Source organism: Gastrolobium bilobum, unplaced genomic scaffold (genome assembly GCF_033153095.1).
Source record: "Gastrolobium bilobum isolate Gb01-03AN ecotype WA unplaced genomic scaffold, APGP_CSIRO_Gbil_v1 utg8534, whole genome shotgun sequence".
NCBI lineage: Eukaryota > Viridiplantae > Streptophyta > Magnoliopsida > Fabales > Fabaceae > Gastrolobium > Gastrolobium bilobum.
Genome location: NW_026895826.1, coordinates 44876 through 63191, shown reverse-complemented (window position 1 = coordinate 63191; position 18316 = coordinate 44876). Strand labels below are relative to the sequence as shown.

The 18316-nt window shown below is 35.5% G+C and overlaps 1 protein-coding gene across 1 annotated transcript; it reads left to right on the top strand.

Moving 5' to 3' along the window:
• Nucleotides 1–866: 866 nt before the first annotated feature.
• On the top strand, nt 867–2262 carry LOC133296233 (uncharacterized). The gene is made up of 2 exons (XM_061495180.1): nt 867–1330; nt 2135–2262. The coding sequence occupies exons 1-2, from the start codon at nt 868–870 to the stop codon at nt 2260–2262; spliced, it is 591 nt and encodes a 196-aa protein (XP_061351164.1). The 5' UTR covers nt 867.
• The last annotated feature ends 16054 nt before the right edge of the window (nt 2263–18316 follow it).

The window sequence follows — 18316 nt, the reverse complement described above, 5'->3', positions numbered from 1 at the left end:
ATGCTTTTGGACATGTTTTTCGCAATATTCAAAGTTTAGCTGACAAATATGCATTTTAGGACAATACTTTGTTTGCTATGTTTAAGGTTGGAAGCAAAAGGTAATTTACTGAAATTAGTATAACATCCCATGTGCCTTGGCCTGCTGCAACATTCTCTGGCTTGCTTGGAATAGTCAGAAGGAGCTTGATTCAATCTAAATGTTTTCGGGTACTCTTGAATCTGTTAAGTCTTACTTTCTATATGCTGTGGTTGAACAGATCTTTTCTGATCGGGTTGAATCCACTTGAATGTTCTGTTCATTCAGTGACAAGTCATGATATATAGCTCTTTTAGTGACAATGCAAACCTTCCCAGAACGTGATATGTATGATGCATATGATGGAACTGTAAAAAATTTGTATAGTAATCAGCTTATTAAGTTTTCTTGTGATGCTGAGGAGCACTCATCTTCTGATAGCTGTTTTCAAGAGTATACTATAAACCATTTTCTGCTAGTGCCATTTCTGAAGTTGCATATAGCGCTTTGGGTCAACCAGTTAGTCTACTTGAAACATCACCTTTGCTGAAGAGTGTGGTTCAAGGAAAAAACTTGGTGCTCAAACTGTGTCTTTATTTTTATTTGATAAACTTGGTAAACAGAGAAACGAATTTGAGTATGCAGCCCTAGAAGTTAAGAATTATTTGGAAAGAACGATTTTCTCGAACATTGTTTCTACTGTCATGATAATATTGGTACCGGGTTATGCTGTATGTAAATCAACTTCAAATGTCATAATTTTGTTAGGTCGAAATACAAGTGAGAATTGAATTGTACCAAAAAAGAGTGTGTTATCCCAAACAAACAAACAAACAGAGTGAGGGGATAATGGCGAACATACAATCACAGTCTGTGCAACTCGCAAACCCATTCCCGCTTTCTTCTTCCAAACCTCATCTTCACAAGCCCTTCCTTCTCTTCACCACCCGAGCCACCGATTCGGACCCATCGCAACCCGAATCCGAACCACCTGCCACCACCGACGACTTCGACAACCGCATGAGCGAATTCCGCCTCCGTTACCGGAGCGGCACAGGAAAGAAGGCGGAGGTCCGAAAGAGCCGAAAGTCCAAGAAGGGGGCTTCCGGGTCGGGTTCGGGTTCGGGTTCCGGCGTTTACCTTCCGCCGGTTCCTCTGAAAGAACCGGTATCTGGCGGGTTGAAGGTGGAATTAGGGTTCAGCCAATACAGTGAGCGGTTGAACGGGCGCATTGCGATTCTTGGAGTGACGGCGCTGTTGCTGGTGGAGCTTGCAACGGGGAAAGGCGTTATCAACTTTGCTCTTCACAGGGGTATATTGGTCTAGGTCATGATTCATCTTTCTCATTTACCCAGCTAACTAACAAAAAAACCATGTTGAAGATGTCTTTCGTAACAGTGAAAAAGGATGGATTTCTACTACCAAACATGCTTTGCTAGGCAAGTGGAATAGGTGGGGAAATTTTAAGAATTAGCCAACCAAACAAGGCTTTCGATGATACCCACTTTCATTTGCATGGGCAACTTTTCAAAAAGCCCCAACCAAACAACACCTAATAGTTTTGATTCACCTTTTATCTCTTTCTCATTATCAATAGGGAATATTTACTCCCTTATAGAAGCCTATCCTCTCCAAAAGTAGAGGCACCTGATTTCAACCACTTTTATGAGCTATTACTCTAGTGGAATTCAGAACCACTGTAGCCTACGTACAATCCCCCTCTTCGTATCCCTATCCGCGATAACACTTTCGGTGACTCTCCTTGAACTTTAGTCCATATCATTGTTTCTTTGAGCACTGGCATATAGATATACTACATCCCAAAGTGGGATACAAACCTAGCTCTTAATCCACAAAGTTCAGTGGTGCTATCCATATCAATTGGCAAACTCTGATTCCCATTTTTCCATTAAAAATCTAAGTAAACCCAGAAAATCACCACTTTCGTTAATATTTTATTGAAAAAAAATGGTTCAAACAACAAGAACTAACGAATCCAGAGTAGTGACTCTTGAGGGTCATGTTCAGGCTCTCAATGAGGACTTAGCTGCTTTTGTTCAAGTTCCACCACGAGCACCTGTTGCTCTTCTACCAATTTTGTAATCTATTTACGCAGCCGGTGGCCTTGTCATTGCTTCACCAACAACTATTGACCCTGCAACGCTCGCCATGATTGAAGAAACAAGAAGGGAAATCCAGTATCTTCGTCAAGTTGTTCATCAGAACCACCACCCAGCCTTGTAGGCAGAAACTTAGGCTGAGAGTATGGGTGTAAATGAGACAAGTTTTGGCCTTAATTGCCTAAGCCCACTTAAAATATTTAGACCCTACACTGGCCTATTAACCTTTCAAAGGTTTGGTTTATAGGTTTGACCTGGTCTTTTGATAAAAAATGAAAAGCATAACATGTGATGCTGAAAGCGCATAGAAAAGATTGCTAAATAGAAAGTTAAGATTTTCACAAAAGAGTAACCCTCTGGTTCTCAATTTCTATTAACAAAATAACAAAATTCAACTCCTACAATAAGGGTCATAAGTACCCTTTTATAGACTAATTACAAATTGATCCAAAACTCAAAATCTAAAATTAAGAAAAATTCTTAAAATAAATATTAAGGTAATTAACTTCTAAAAATAAATAAATTATTATAATTAAATCATTCAAAACATGTCTCATATCTTAGATCTCAAATTATGCCAAATGTGTTGCTTTTCTTTTCTTGCCAAACAAATCACAATCACATCTGTTGTTTCATTTGGACTTGAATTTGATCTTAATTTGTTATATTTCAAATCATTGCTTCTTTTAACAATTGGGCCATACTTATTGGGCAAAATTTTTGATTGACTCTGGGCTTCTTAAATCAATGGTTGGTTCATATGTGTAATGGGTCAATTGTAAGTGCATTGTTCTTCCTTGCTAGGAAAAGATTTGTCCTCAAATCTTCTTTATCTTCACTAATATCAATCTCTTTAGGTAAAAACTCAATTGATAATTCTTTCTATTTTAGATCTTCATCATCAGATTTTCCATCAGATTTATCATAGACTGGATTATCATCATTGTAACATCCCGTCTAAATTAGGAATCTATTTAAATTGCAATTAGGAATATAGGAGAGTACTTGCTTTCGAAATATATAAATGTTTGCTTTAGGATGGAATTAAATTATATAACTATTTTCCCTAGAGCGGAAGTAAATTAATTTAGGGAATTATCTGAATTATGATTGTGAGTGAGTATATATTTTAGGCATTTGAAACCCTTGTTAAAAAAGTAAGATTGATTTAAATCGTAACATATAAATAAACTACCTTAACTAAATTAAATAGTTGAGCTAGGAATTAGTTGGCTAGTACTTGAAATAATAAGTGAACCATTAGGGCATTATATTTGGGACCCATTTTCCTATTAGGGCTACGGCCAAAGTGACAAAGAGAAGGGCTTGTTATCAGCCCAAAACCTTTTCCCCAACCTTAGCTAACCTCACCTATCCTAATAGAATTTTGGTCATTCCCTCGTTGGCCAAAATGCACCACTTGGCAAAGCCCCACCCTTATCCCTCCATCCACATGTGCGCTTAAGGTATAACAAAATTCTGATTTCTTGCCCTTGTAGACATAGCAAGTCAGCCATATTGTCTCCTCATGCGGCCAATGAAGAGAAAGCAATCCACCTGCATGTTTTTCGATTGGACTAGGATCCCCACATGGCAAACTCCCTCATCCTTATACTTTGTCATACGCATGGAAGAGGTAGAAAGAAATCTGATTTCTTACTATGGTATCGAAACTGAAATAGCTGTTTAACATGCACCCAATAAGAAACTAGTAGTCAGTTTGCATGTTATTTCATTGGGTAGAAATCTCTCACCCATATGCACCTTCTTGTGCGCTGAAAAAGGAAAAAGGCCTAGCTATTTTTTGGTTTTGTTAGTCTTTGTAATCAGCCCAAGAGCCCATCCATCCTTGTACCTCCTTCATGCGCTAAGTGTAGGAGAGAAAAGAAAATTCTGATCACATGTTCTAATATTCACATTCCACTTCAGCCTTTGCCACCCATGCAGCCAATGGGACCAAAAAGAAATCTTAATTGGGTCATTTTTGATTCAGCACCCACGACCCTTATTCCCCCATCACTTGTACGCACATTAGGAGGATGAGAGCCATATGAATTCTGACCATTCTCTTCAAAATAAAACCCAACACCATTCTTCTCCCCTCACACTCTCAAGACCGTAAGTACCTAACAAAGAACACAAACAAGATTTGTATCCCTTTCTCTTTGCCTCCTCAAACCGTGAACATCATAGAGAAACAACGAAAGTTTCTAAACACCTTCTCTTTCCCCTTAGATCGTGAGCTGTGTGGAGTTATACACCAAGAGAAATTACTTATTCCATCCTCACCTTGTTTAAAACCGTGAGCCCATTAGAGTATTAGACCTCAAGAAAACTACATACTATCTCCTCCTCCTAGCAAGAAACTGTGAGCTCCATGAGCAAGGGACGAAAATGACTCAACATCTTCTTCTTCTTTGTTCTTTGTTTAGCCGAAAGTCCATTATAAGGAGGTGAGCCACTTTCTCTTCTCCTTATCCCTCTCTTCACATAAACCAGTTCTTGTTGGATTTTCTGTTTGCATGCGCGCGATTCTGCCTTGGTTAAGTCACTACCCCATTACACGTTGCTAGGTTTGAGCTCTGAACATTGGAGGGTGGAAGCTTGCTGTTTGTTCGAGTTGAGATCTTGGGTGTGTAGTCAAGAAAATGTAAGTAATCTCTAAACCCTTGTGCACCTTGCTGTTCGACTTTAGGGCTTCATGAAAGTTAGATTTTTTTGTTATTTAGTTCCTCCCTGATTCTGCCCTTGTAAACCGATTTGAGCTTTGTGCTTTTTAGCACAAAGAATGGTTCTTTTGGAGCTTGGACTAAGTCTCCATGGTGAGCTTGCTGAATAATAAATTAAAATGAGATATAGAGTAATGATTATGCTACTGTATTAAGCTTACTTGAATTTAATATAAGTTGACAGCATGCCTTAGGTTCCTTGTAGCGCACCATGAGTAGCTTGGTTGTAAATTTGAATAAAAATCCTTAATGTCTTTTTATGATGAAAACTGATTCTGTTTGGGTTGAGAAACTTTGGATTGCTCACTGTTAACAAGTTAACAATAGTTATTAGAAGTCAGAAAATTACTTTGTTTGAGTAGCTTGGCAAAATCGAATTGGTACACCTTAAGAAACCTTGGACTTTTCTCTATTCATAAGTGAATAAAATTATGTGAAGTCAGAATTTGATTAATGAAAGAACCATGCAAACCGATTGTGAACCAAGGATCTAGGGGAATAAATACAATATGTAACGTATAGGAAAATCGTGGGTTGAAATTCTGACTTCTAATATTCTGTTTAGGTGTGCAAAACCCTTAAGAACGTGGACTATTTTGTTGCTGTTTAATTGAATATTTGGACGCCAAGGTAAGTGTTTGGTGGTATTACCTAATGTGACTACTAGCTAGCGTATAGAATTGTGAATTGTTGCTCACATGTGTCTTGGATTAATGTGTTGTTATATGCTATATGTATGCTGCCTATGAATGTGACAAGATGAGAAATTCTGTTATGAGAAGTAATTGTTATGTGGCAGTTTGGTACTGAAAGTACATGAAATATATGATATTATGATGATGATCTAGTCATGCATATACACCTCATAATTCATTTGTTTCTTGTTTGTGTGTGAAGCATATCATGGCATACATGCACGAATTTCATGCTTCTCATGGACTAGAATATTTATATAAATATGCATACGTTTGAGTACGCATCATATAGGCATCCCTTCGGTACCAGGGTATAGGACACTTGGCTTTCGTCCGCATAGGCCACAGTTGGAATTCACCTTTGAGGAGCCATCATGGAATATCCACTGTGTATGTTAGTACGTGCACGACGGTGCTATGAACGTACAAGGAAATGGCGTTATATACGCACTAACAAGGAAATGGCGTTATATACGCACTATTATGACTATTATGAATATACATGACCATGGCGTTATATGCGCAATAAGATGATGATTAACAGCTGTACGGAATTTTAAATGTTGATGCGACTGTTTAGAAATTATGTGCCTAGTTTAATACTGTTGCATTATTGGTTTTTCTATCACACTACTGGGATTTTTCTCATCCCTCTTCGGGCTCAATTTTTATAAAATTGCAGGAGGACGAACAAGCATATGATGATATTGTTATTTGGATATTTGTTGTTTATCGCTGTTGTTTTGGGATTTTTCCTGTTGTTTGCTTGGTCTTGTAGATGTTGGCTGATTATGATAATTTGATGTAATATTTTGGGAAGATTGGACTACTGTTGAAATATGTTTTAAATTGTTACTTTTTGGCGAGCACTTTGTGAGTCATATTTAGTGGGGCTACAGACCTCCGATTCGCCTATAATTTATATGCACGCGAAGCCCCACGTGTCTAGTTTCAGATTATATAAACTTTACAATGAAATTCTGAAAGCTCGATTTATCATATTTTTGTGAGACAGACAGGCTTTTCAGGAAAATTATTATTTCAGCAAACAATGCATTGTATAAAATTCCACCCTGATTTTTGTAAGCAACCAGATTTCAACTTAAGAGTATAATTAACTACTTGAAAATACGTCTTCAGTATTTAAATCAATTCCGCTACGACTCTAATCCACTTAGCAGACAACTTCCTTGGACGCGTACAAGGGAGGGTGTCACAATCATCAGATGGATAATCCTCATAAATGGGGTAATCATCATAAATCGGATAATCATCACAAACTATGTTATGATCAAAGACATTAAAGTTTGAAATGTTGAGTTGCATCTCGATATCTTGAAAGGCGAACTAATCTCTAGGTCGTACTCCCCAATTTCGTCCATAGTTTTGAATCCCCAAAGGATTGACGTTCTCCTCTTCGTCATCAGATATGTCCTCTAATTCCATTCCCTCGTCGAATTGAATGCTCAACTTTGTTCGCGCAAGTCGCTACTCCAAATCTTAGTTTTCTATGCTCTATGCCTCCACAAGTTATCGTTTCAAAATTTGGATTTTCTCGTTGTGCGATCGTACGAGTTGCCTCTCCAAATCTTGAATTTTCTTGCTTTGCGCTCGCACAAGTACCAACTCCAAAACTTGAATTTTCTTGTCCAACTATTGCTCGAGTTATCGCTTCAAATTCTGGATCTTCCTTCCGAGCTCTTCATTTTCTAGGTCATGTTTTATCTGACAGGATTATCTATCTTTTTAAGAACGATTCCACGTCCCTTGCCTTCACGACTCCGCCATCGATGACCTCTATGATTCTGTTCAGCCATTAGTTAAAAGCAACCTAGTGCTCTGATGCCAAATGATGCCAAAAATGGATGGGAAAGATGGCCAAATAGAATGTTAGGATTTTCATAAAAGAGTAACCCTCTGATTCACAATTTCTATTAACAAAATAACAAAATTCAACTCCTATAAGAACGGTCGTAAGCACCCTCTTATAGACTAATTACAAATTGATCAAAAAATTAAAATCCTAAAATTAAGGAAAATTCTGAAAATAAATATTAAGGTAATTAACTTATAAAAATAAATAAATAATTACAATTAAATATTTCAAAACACCTCCCAAATATGTTGCTTTCATTTTCTTGCCAAGCAAATCACAATCACGTCTGCTGCTTTATTTGGACTTGGATTTAATCATAATTTGTTATACTTCAAATTATTGCTTCTGTTGAGTCCCACACATTGTCTAGTTTTGATGATAACAAACAAGTGAAGCCAAAGTATTTAACAATTTGCTTAGTTTTTGAAAGTTTGTTGCAGGACTTAAATTGTGATGAAGAGAATGCAACATAAGTGTCATGAAATCATGAAGAATGAAGATACAAGATAGATTTCATGTAATAGTTGGATGAGGTGAATCCTGATCATGCCTTGGGTTAGAATATTTAAAGTTTTGAAAATTTAGGAAAGAAGATTTAAAATTATTATTTTTAATCCTAATGGATTTTTAAGATTTGAAAAAGAAAAAGTTAATTTGAGATTAATTTTCTTTTTAAAAGATTTGATTTGATTTGATCTATTTTTGAAAAGTTAATTTGAAGATTTTGATTTTACTTTCAAAAATATATTTTTGAAAGTTTTCTTAAAAATCATAATAACCTTTAGATTTTTTCTTAGGATTTGATTTTGAGAAAAATTCTGTAAATACCACACTTGGAGCTTCTCCATGGTGGTAGTGAGCTTTCAAGAGAAAAATATTTTTGATCATTTAAAAGAAAGAGCACATTGAGCATATCATGAGTATTTCTTCTTAAGGCTTATCCAAACTAATTTAGGAATCAATGCATGAGCAGATTCATTGAGTTCACCACTTAGGTTATATTTGTACCTGTTTGCTTATTATTTAGAAGTGTGTAAGGTAACAGATTTTAATTGAATTTTCTTCTTGACCTTGGAAAAGGTCGCAACTTAGAAATAAGTCGGTCTTTATTCATTGCGAATAGAGTAGAGTTGTTTGGCTTCGGAGAGTCTTTGATTAGACTTCATTCTTCTTGACCTCGAAAAAGGTTGTAGCTTAGAAATAAGTCGGTCTTTATTTGTTGTGAATAAAGATGGGAGTCGTTTGGCTTTATAGAGTCTTTGATCAGACTCTGTGAGAATCTTAGAGGTAGAGTTCGAGACCTTGTGTATGCAGAAAATCCTCGCTGGGAGACTCACCTGCCAATGCTAGGTAACCTACCTGGGTCGGACTGGACATAGTCGGGGCGAAGCCCCGGAAACCAGTGGAGCAATCCAAAAAAAAAAAAGGTTTCGGGTTAATTCTTGTATAAGGGTAGAATAGGGTCTATTCTTGTACTTTGAATTGATCGATAGTTGATTCATCACTCAATTGGATAGAGGTATCCAAATTGTGGTCGTGGGTTTTTTTTCCTCCAGTTGGAGTTTTTTCCACATTAATTAATTGTGTCACTTCTTCCACTTACTCTTTATTTTATGGCAGTTGACTGTGTTTTTAAATTGCAAAATTTTCAAAAACTCAATTCACTCCCCCTATTGAGTTCATCCGGGATCAACATTTGGAACCAGAGCCGTGTTCTCTTATCTGTGCAAGTAACTCCTAAAGAGTAGATCCCAAGATGAACCTAATGGAAAGTATCAATGAAGGATTCTCCACACAAAGACCTCCTCTATTTGAAGGAAAGTTCTACAATTACTAGAGGAATAGGATGGAAACTTTCATAAGTTTTCCTAAAATTGTCAGAAATTATGTGAAAGTGATTTTTCAGTTCTAAATTTTGTTTTGAACTAGTTAACTTTAAATACTCATAACTTGAGTTATACAATGCAAAAAACCAGTCGAATTGGAAAGTTAACTCAATAAGTTTAAGATTTTTTTTATAATTTTAGGATATGTATATTATTTCGGTTTATCCGTTATCATGATTGTTTGGCTGATAGCTATTTTTCTAGACAATGTACTTTAATTTCTCATAACTTGAGTTGTAGAGCTTTATTTTCTATGATCTATACCTTGTTAAAATGCTTGAGATGTGTAGTATAACATATAAAAAATTCAGAATTTTTGGTGTTATCTTACACTTCCAATTTTAAATGGACGATTATTGGTTTTCAAAAACATTTGAGACTAGAATTAAGATTAATAAATCAAAATTGGGCATTAAATTTTTTATTCCTTCCAATATTTTCTTGCTTGAATGATATCTTTTAGTGCACGACTTGATCTTGTGGTAAATTGAGTGTTAGAGTGCGATACAACATTTGTGTGAGATAAGTGAGCAAAGACAATCTAGAACTAGATGTTTATCATCATCAAAAGAGGGAATTTGTTGGGTCCTGCACCTTGTATAGTCTTGGTAAAAACAAATAAGTAAAGTCAGGTTATCTAGCAGGTTGTTTGATTTTTGAAGGTTTATTGCAGGATTTAATATAGGATGAATTATGAAAAAGTGTTAATGCAACAAAATTATCATGAAATCACGAAGATTGAAGTTGCAAGATAAAATCTTAGATTTCATGTAGTGGTTGGATAATGAGAATCCTTATCATTCCTTGTGTAAGAACCTGCATCGTTAATTAAGGAAGTTAATTAATTAATTATGAGAAATTAGAAAATAATTCCATAATTGACCCTAATAATTATTATGAGGCTTAGATAATTATAGTAAGTGATTAAAAATGCTGAAAGTCGTTTTTCGGACGCAAAGTGCAGATACCGGTTCTGCTACTCGGTATAAATGCGTACCGATGAAGTATCCCAGAAAATTATAAAATATATGTATATCTCACTAGAATAATATATAGGACTTGTAAAACAAGTTTCAAGTTAAAATAATGAGAACTGGTGCCAGAACTGATACTGGCTATGGAAAAGCGCGTACCCGAAAGGTGCTGCGAAAGATATAATAAAAATATGATAAATCTTATAAAATTGAGTAGGTTCAGAATCCTAAGTTTGGGATTAAAATGTTAAGCGTAACATTTAGCTCTAATACAGTGCGATTAAGACTTTAGTGACTATATATAGCCTTGGCACATGATCCTAGGTTTATTTTTGAGCCTCCAACATTGGAATTTCTGAGTGGGTGAGACCAGCCACCTTGCTACTCCCTTTCTTCTTCATTTTCTCACCAAATACACCACCTTTGATCATGGTTTCTAGTCTTGATCAACATATCTTGGTGTGAGCTATCTTATGTTAGTGAGAGGACCTTGTTTCTGAGTTCTTGCTACTGCCTTGGTGGGTTCTAGTTGCTGTCTTGGTAGTGGTGTTGTGAGAGCCTTTGGTGATGACTCTTTGAACTTCAAGGAACCATCCTTGGGTGCAAAGACCCAACCTTGGGGTGCCATTTTCGTGTGCTTGGTGAAGTTTGACTTTGGGAGCTTTGAGTGAGCTACAAGAGCAGCCTTTGCTTCTGTTTTGAGCCTTGGGTAAGTTGTTCAACCTTTGATCATGAGTTTTAATAGTTAAAAGAGGTGTCTTGTCATGTTTAATGAGTGAAACAAGTAACCAACTGTTATATGAACTTAAAAGAGGTTAAAAATGCATGTTTGGACGTTGGAATGGGTTAAAAACCCAACCTTTGGAAGGATATCTCGTGAAATGCAGAACTGCATTCTGTCTCGAAATATCCGGATATTGATATCCGGATATGGGGATCTGAATATCCAGATATTGATATTCGGATATTGGCAGAGAGATATCCGGATATTGATATCCGGATATGCCCCCGACAAATATCTGGATATTCTGGGTTTTCGAAGAACAGTAGTTGCACTGTTCATACAGAAGGCTATTGGGGGTTTGTGGACCCTAGATTGATGAAGTTGAACTTCTGTAATAATTAAACTAAGTCAGAATCAAGTGATTAAGGGCTTGAGGCTTTGTGAGGAGCCTAAAGACGTAAAACGTAAAAGAGAAGCGTTGTCTTTATGTTTATGCTTATGAGTTATGTTTATTGATATGATTGTTGGTCCAAATCAGATTGTGATTCTTCTGTGTTTGGACTTTGAGCATTGGTTGGAATCTTGGCTTGGATTGTTAGCTTGCAAGGTAAGCTTTCGTGTCCTCGGTTTAGCCATTGTTGGTTCCACCATGTCTCATGGGGGTATGGTTATATGCATGATGTTGTTTTCATGATATATTGATTTGTGAAATGCTGTTGAGCTGTTATATGCGAGTGCCTTTATGATATGCATGTGGTGTTCCACCTATACGGTAAGCCTGAGTATGTGGTACATACAAGAGGGTGAGGCTGTGGGTGAGGTGCAAGCGGTGTTCCTTGTACTTATTGTGGGGTTGTAGGCGTACGTCCTGCATTTCTCTGGCCAGTAGAATAGTGATAACACACATGGCATGAATATCTGTTGCACTGCATAGTTTTGGAACTTATATTGTTAAATGCTCTTGAACTTATATTGCTCGTGTAAGTGAGCTTGGGGTGGAAGATCTTTGAGGACCCCTTGTCTTACTGAGATTTCTTTTTAGAGATCTCACCCCACGTTTGGGGCACATATTTCAAGTTCAGGTAATGCGGGGGTTGAGACCTCTGGCGGCAGGAGGCCGGAGCTTAGCTGATTATATGTGTTGTATGCTGACATGACTGGTTATTGGATGCTGTTTATGTTTTCTGTCTTTATATTGATATTTGAGTTGAGACTCTTTGTGGGCTATGTTGCCTTATTTGGTGAGTATGGGGATTGTCCATGTCACTTTGACTTGACATTATGCTTAGTTGTTTCTAGTTGTAATTAATAATGTATCAGGATATTGTCCGGACTACGTGTTGTAGATCCGTGACTTAGATACTCATATCTATGTTATGAGGTATTTCAGTTAGTTTTCTTTTGTAATTTACATACACGCAATGTTTTATGAAATGAATAAAGTAATTTAACTCGGTTAATGATAATGACGTCATAATTGAAAAGAAAAAGATATTCTGCTTTTTTAAAGTAAGCGTGGCTTAATACGATGATATGATAACAAACCGAATATATACGGGGTGTTACACCTTGGGTTATATTATCTTAAAGTTTTGGAATCGGATGAAGGAAAATGGAAAAATTTTATTTTTATTCTAATTTGTTTTAAGATTCAGTTTCTGATTTGGAAAATAAAAATTTTATTTAAAAGTTTAAATAATTTTTTGAATGATTTGATTCAATTTACTTTAATTTTGGAAAGTCATTTTTTGGAAAATTAGTTTGAAAATTTTGATTCTACATTTAAAAATAAATTTTTGGAAAGTTTTTTTAAAAATTAGGATAATCTTGAAAAACATATTTAGTACAAAATTTAGACTTTTCCTAGTAATTAATTTTGAGAAAAAATTATAAAAATTATGTTGTGAGTCTTTCTTTAGTGTGAGCAAACAAGAGAAATAGTGCATTGTACGTATTGGAGTATTTCATCAAACGACGTGTTCAAAATAATTTAGCAACCAAGACATGAATAGATTCATTGAGTCCACCTCTTAAGTTTGATTTGTATCTATTTGCTTATTAATTAAAAGCGTGTAAGGTAACTCTTAATTTGTTCATTTGTAATTTTATTTTAGTTATTGCTGGAGTTGGCAATAGAGGAGAAATTATCTAATGATAATTGGTGTCTTGTACTTTTGGCTTAGAGTTAATTAACTGAAAGTATATTTGTTTAAAAAAAAACTGAAAGTATATTTTACAATTGTTAGAAGTTTGACAATTCGGGTGCAATTAACTTAGGTAAATAAAGGTGCCTCAATGTAGAGGTAGATTTGGGTGAATTCTCGTATAAGGGTAGAGTTTGACTCATTTCAATGGATTTGTTTCCCAATTCGGTAAAGGTATCCACATTGAGTTGTGAGTTTTTTTTCTCCTTTTGGAGTTTTTGGCATGTAATTACTTTGTTATCTCTTTGTTTATTTTTAGTGGACAAAATTATTATTGAAAAATTAATTTTTTTAAATTAAAAAAATTATATTTCTCAATTCACTCCCTCTTGTGTTCTTCCTGGACCAACACATATAAACATGTAAAGTACATATTGACTGTCATTATAGTTATTCGAAGTGACATTTGACTCAATAATATGAATAGATTATGGAATATTTTTTAGTACACGCCTCTAAAACCAATATCAGGAGAGGTTTTGTTATTGAAGTTGTATACCACTCTTTTTAGATATGTTAAATGTAATTATGAAATCCACAAACAACATCACCCCCTCCTCAAAAATAATAACAATAATGTGTGCGCGTACACATAAAATAAAAGTTATATTTTTGAAATATAATAATGCTCATCTTTTACTATTTTGTTGTTTTTTTTAATTTTAAAGGACTCAATTCATGTAGAATTTGGAAAAAAGACTATATGTGATAATGTTGCATCTCTACTTCGAGCATTGTTCCTCTCGTTTTTAACCATCATTTGATATTTTGAAGATGGCTGCCTAATTTAAAACCAACATATATGATCTCATCTCCCTCCCTATGCCACCTTTGATTAACCCAAGTGCAACTTATTTAATGGTGGATATCCCACTAAACGTCTTATTCAATGGTGGATATTAGACCTTTTTTTACTATTATATTAAAGACATTAGTTACCTCATCTATAATTGTTTATGTTTAATTTTAACATAAATGTATCATGATAAATCTTAAATATTTATTAATAAATTAGTGATCAACAATTTAATGTGAGGAGTAATAATGTTTGTATGAAGTTTTCAATACTCAAAAAACTTAAAATTCAGCGATTTTATTAAGAATTTTTTTTTTTTTTTTTTTTGATAACATATTAAGAATTTTTTTATATGTCGATAACGCGTCTCCCGTGTCTCCCTCTACTTGGCGCTATTGATGAGATAAGGACAAATCTGAACTGTCAAATGAAGTCTTTTAGGTTTCCCCCGTATAAAAACGGGGAGGATTATATTTATAAACTTTTGTTTACAAACTACACTATGTACTCCCGGAAGTACACTAGGTTACACTACGTATTTTCGGGAATACATGATGTAATTTGCAAAAATTTATAAGAAAAGTTTGTAAACAGATCCCTCCCTAATAAAAATAGATTCATTCTTATCCGCAACACACCACACCACACTAGCATCATAGTTTTCTTGTAGAGAGAAACGCCACATACGCTCTTCTTCTATTATGGAAGGTGTATTAGTATTAATATCATGGATTTACGTTAGATACATATTTCTATGCAACACCCACCTATAGTACCATCACCTTAAATCACACAAAAGACTCCATCTTTCACTTTTTTCCTCCTCTAATTAACCACCTCGACCAGCTAGTAAAAAGGAAAACAATTGAAAAGAAAAGAAGTTAAGACTCAATTTTATTGTGGTTCTTGGGTAGTGCTCTCGAGATCTAGCCTGGGTTTATTGAATTTGGTATCGATTGATAATTACCTATAAGACTATGACCTCTATTTCACTACATGCTACTAATGTTGCCGAGCCAGGGTGCATGTTTTGATCATCCCCAATGGCAGGCCAACATGCTTAGTGATAACAAGATCTTCACTGATAGGGTCTACTAATGCTTCCAAAATAAGAATGCATTATATATATAGGGAAATGATCTGTTTACAAATTTATTTTACAAATTACACTAAGTATGACCGGTCATACACTCTTGATTAAAGTATGACCGGTCATACACTCTTGATTAAAGTATGACCGGTCAGACATAGTGTAGTTTGTAAGAGTTTGTAAACAAAAAGTTTATAAATATAATCTTCTCCGTATATATATATATATATATATATATATATATATATATATATATATATATATATATATATATATTAGTAAATGCTGTACATTTCTAGAATCTTCTAGGATTGACTAAGATTAAAATATATGTAAATTATTCTAAAATGACTTAATAGTTAAGGAAAAATGTATCATGTTGAATGATCTTGAAATAGAGCTTTCTAGATCAAAAAATATAGACCACAAGTTAAGGAGATGAAGGCTCCTATAAATTTTCTAAAGCCATGAAGTTCAAAGAAGCGAAAATAAAAATACTAGTTCTCTTCTAAAGTAAGATCCCACCTTTCCAATATTCTCATTACTATCTAACTCATATTCATACACTGCTCTCAGGGTTAGGGTCCCGTCTTCCATTCTTCACCAACATTCTATGATTGCTCTCAGGGTTAGGGTCCTTCTGATATCTTCTGTAGTGTCTATTCACCCACGTTGTTTCTCCCCCCGGCATGGGTATATTCGACAATCAGTTGGTGGATGATAGGCAATTGATTAATAGGCAAAGTAGTAGAAATCTTGTTTCATTTACTCAAGATAGTTTGACTGTTGCATATTTGCTGATGGGGTCTTTTTAAATGTTTACCAAATGCAGCTGCTTCAAATGTTTTGCAATAAAAAAATTAACACCTCCCGGAATTGTAAAAGTTGTTCCAAGTAATAAGAAAGAGCTTTCACAATTACGGGAGTTGTTAATTTTTTTATTGCAAAACATTTGAAGCAGCTGCATTTGGTAAACATTTAAAAAGACCCCATCAGCAAATATGCAACAGTCAAACTATCTTGAGTAAATGAAACAAGATTTCTACTACTTTGCCTATTAATCAATTGCCTATCATCCACCAACTGATTGTCAAATATACCCATGCCGGGGGCAGAAACAACGTGGGTTAATAGACACTACAGAAGATATCGGAAGAACCCCTGAGAGCAATCATAGAATGTTTGTGAAATAGAAGGAGGCCTATTTATCAACACTTTATTCCCATTACCATGAGACCTATGAAATATGTCTCCTATTCATGGATCTTCCTTTTCTATAGTACAACTGAATGGCCCTTTCTGTAGACACTTATTTGTCCCATCTCTAGACAGTGCTGCTCACATCAATAACATAATTTTTCCTTATTATGCTTGTTCACATTATAGCAAATTTATGGAAAAATTAAGGAAGAACAAGGGCACCAGAAATATTGTGGTTCAGTCTCATTTGGACCTACATCCACAGTAATGTTTTCTCCCCCTTTCAATCATATTTTTCAGGGGGGTTTCATTCCCTTTAAATAGAATTTAATACATTGAATGGGCAATTAAATCTCTCCTACAATTATGGGAATATACAGATTTGATTCCTCCTATTTGGGCTAAATTAAAGGCTTGATTGGGGAAATTTTTTCCATTGATTATGTTGTTATCTCCAACACTCTCCCTCCAAGTTGGAGCGAAGATATCAATCAAAGTCAACTTGGCAATAATACTCTGAAAATCTGTCTGGATAAGGCTTTAGTGAAGATATCAGCAAGTTGATCTTCACTTCGAACATAAGAAGTCCTGATTATTTTTCTTTGTAGATTTTCACGAACAAAGTGGCAGTCTACTTCTATGTGTTTGGTCCTTTCGTGAAAAATCGGATTTGATGCAATGTGAATGGCTGCTTGATTATCACAATACAATTTGATAGGTGCAATTGGCCTTTTGTTTGTCAAATCATAAAGGAGATTGCGAAGCCAAATGAGCTCACTAGTTGCGGAGGCCATAGATCGATATTGAGCTTCTGCACTAGACCGTGCCACGACACTTTGTTTTTTACTTTTCCATGTAACAAGATTGCCTCCAACAAAGGTGCAAAATCCAGATGTAGATCTTCTATCAAGGGGGTTTCCTGCCCAGTCTGCATCAGCATAACCAACAATCTCTGTATTTCCATTATTCTTCATCCAGATTCCTTTTCTTGGACAAAATTTCAAGTACCTGAGAACACGATCCACCAAATTCATATGACCGCAGGTAGGAGCATGAAAGAACTGACTGATATAACTCACTGTGTAGGATATGTCTGGCCTTGTTATTGTAAGATAAATTAGTTTGCCTATCAGTCTTTGGAATTGTCTAGGATCAGGTAGAGGAGTAGAATCACCTTCAAATTTACTATTGAAATCCATGGGTGTGTCAGCAGGTTTGGCTGCTAATTTTCCAGTTTCCTTCAGTAAATCCAACACATATTTCCTTTGTGAAATGAATAGCCCTTTGCTTGAATTTGCCACTTCGATTCCAAGAAAGTACCTTAAGTGCCCCAAATCCTTGATGTCGAATTTCTTGATGAGGTATCCCTTCAATTTCTCCATCTCAACAAGATTATTTCCTGAAATGACTATGTCATCTACATAAATCAACACAACAACAATACTTTCAGAGTAATGTTTCACAAACAAGGAGTAATCCGATTCACTTTTCTTGAAGCCAAAGGAAGTCAAGGCCATGCTCAATTTTCCATACCAAGCTCGCGGTGATTGTTTTGACCCGTAAATTGCCTTCTTCAGTTTGTAAGCTTTTTCTAGTTGATTTTCAAGGGAATGCCCAGGAGGAATATCCATGTATACTTCTTCTTCCAGATCTCCATGTAAAAATGTGTTCTTCACATCCATTTGGAACAACGGCCAACCAAGATTCACTGCTACAGACATTAAGTGTAGTCCTCTCCATATGTTTGAGTGTACCCCTTTGCAACCAGGTGTTCTTTGTGACGCTCGATGGTACCATCACTATGATATTTTATTTTATGGATCCATTTGCATCCAACTGTACGCTTTCCTTCTAGTAAGGTCACAATTTCCCATGTATGATTCTTATCAAGAGCCATTTGTTCATCAGTCATGGCTGCACGTCACTCTGGTAATTTATATGCTTCTGCATAATTTACAGGTTCGCAGTGCTTATCTATGGTGGCAAGAAATGATCTGTAACCAA

What these genes read in the sequence shown, in the direction of transcription:
- LOC133296233 (XM_061495180.1), top strand. Translation starts at nt 868, where the DNA reads ATGGCGAACATACAATCACAGTCTGTGCAACTCGCAAACCCATTCCCG. An exon ending in CAACTTTGCTCTTCACAGGG is followed by an intron (nt 1,331 to 2,134) that starts GTATATTGGTCT and finishes CTATTTACGCAG; the next exon opens with CCGGTGGCCTTGTCATTGCT.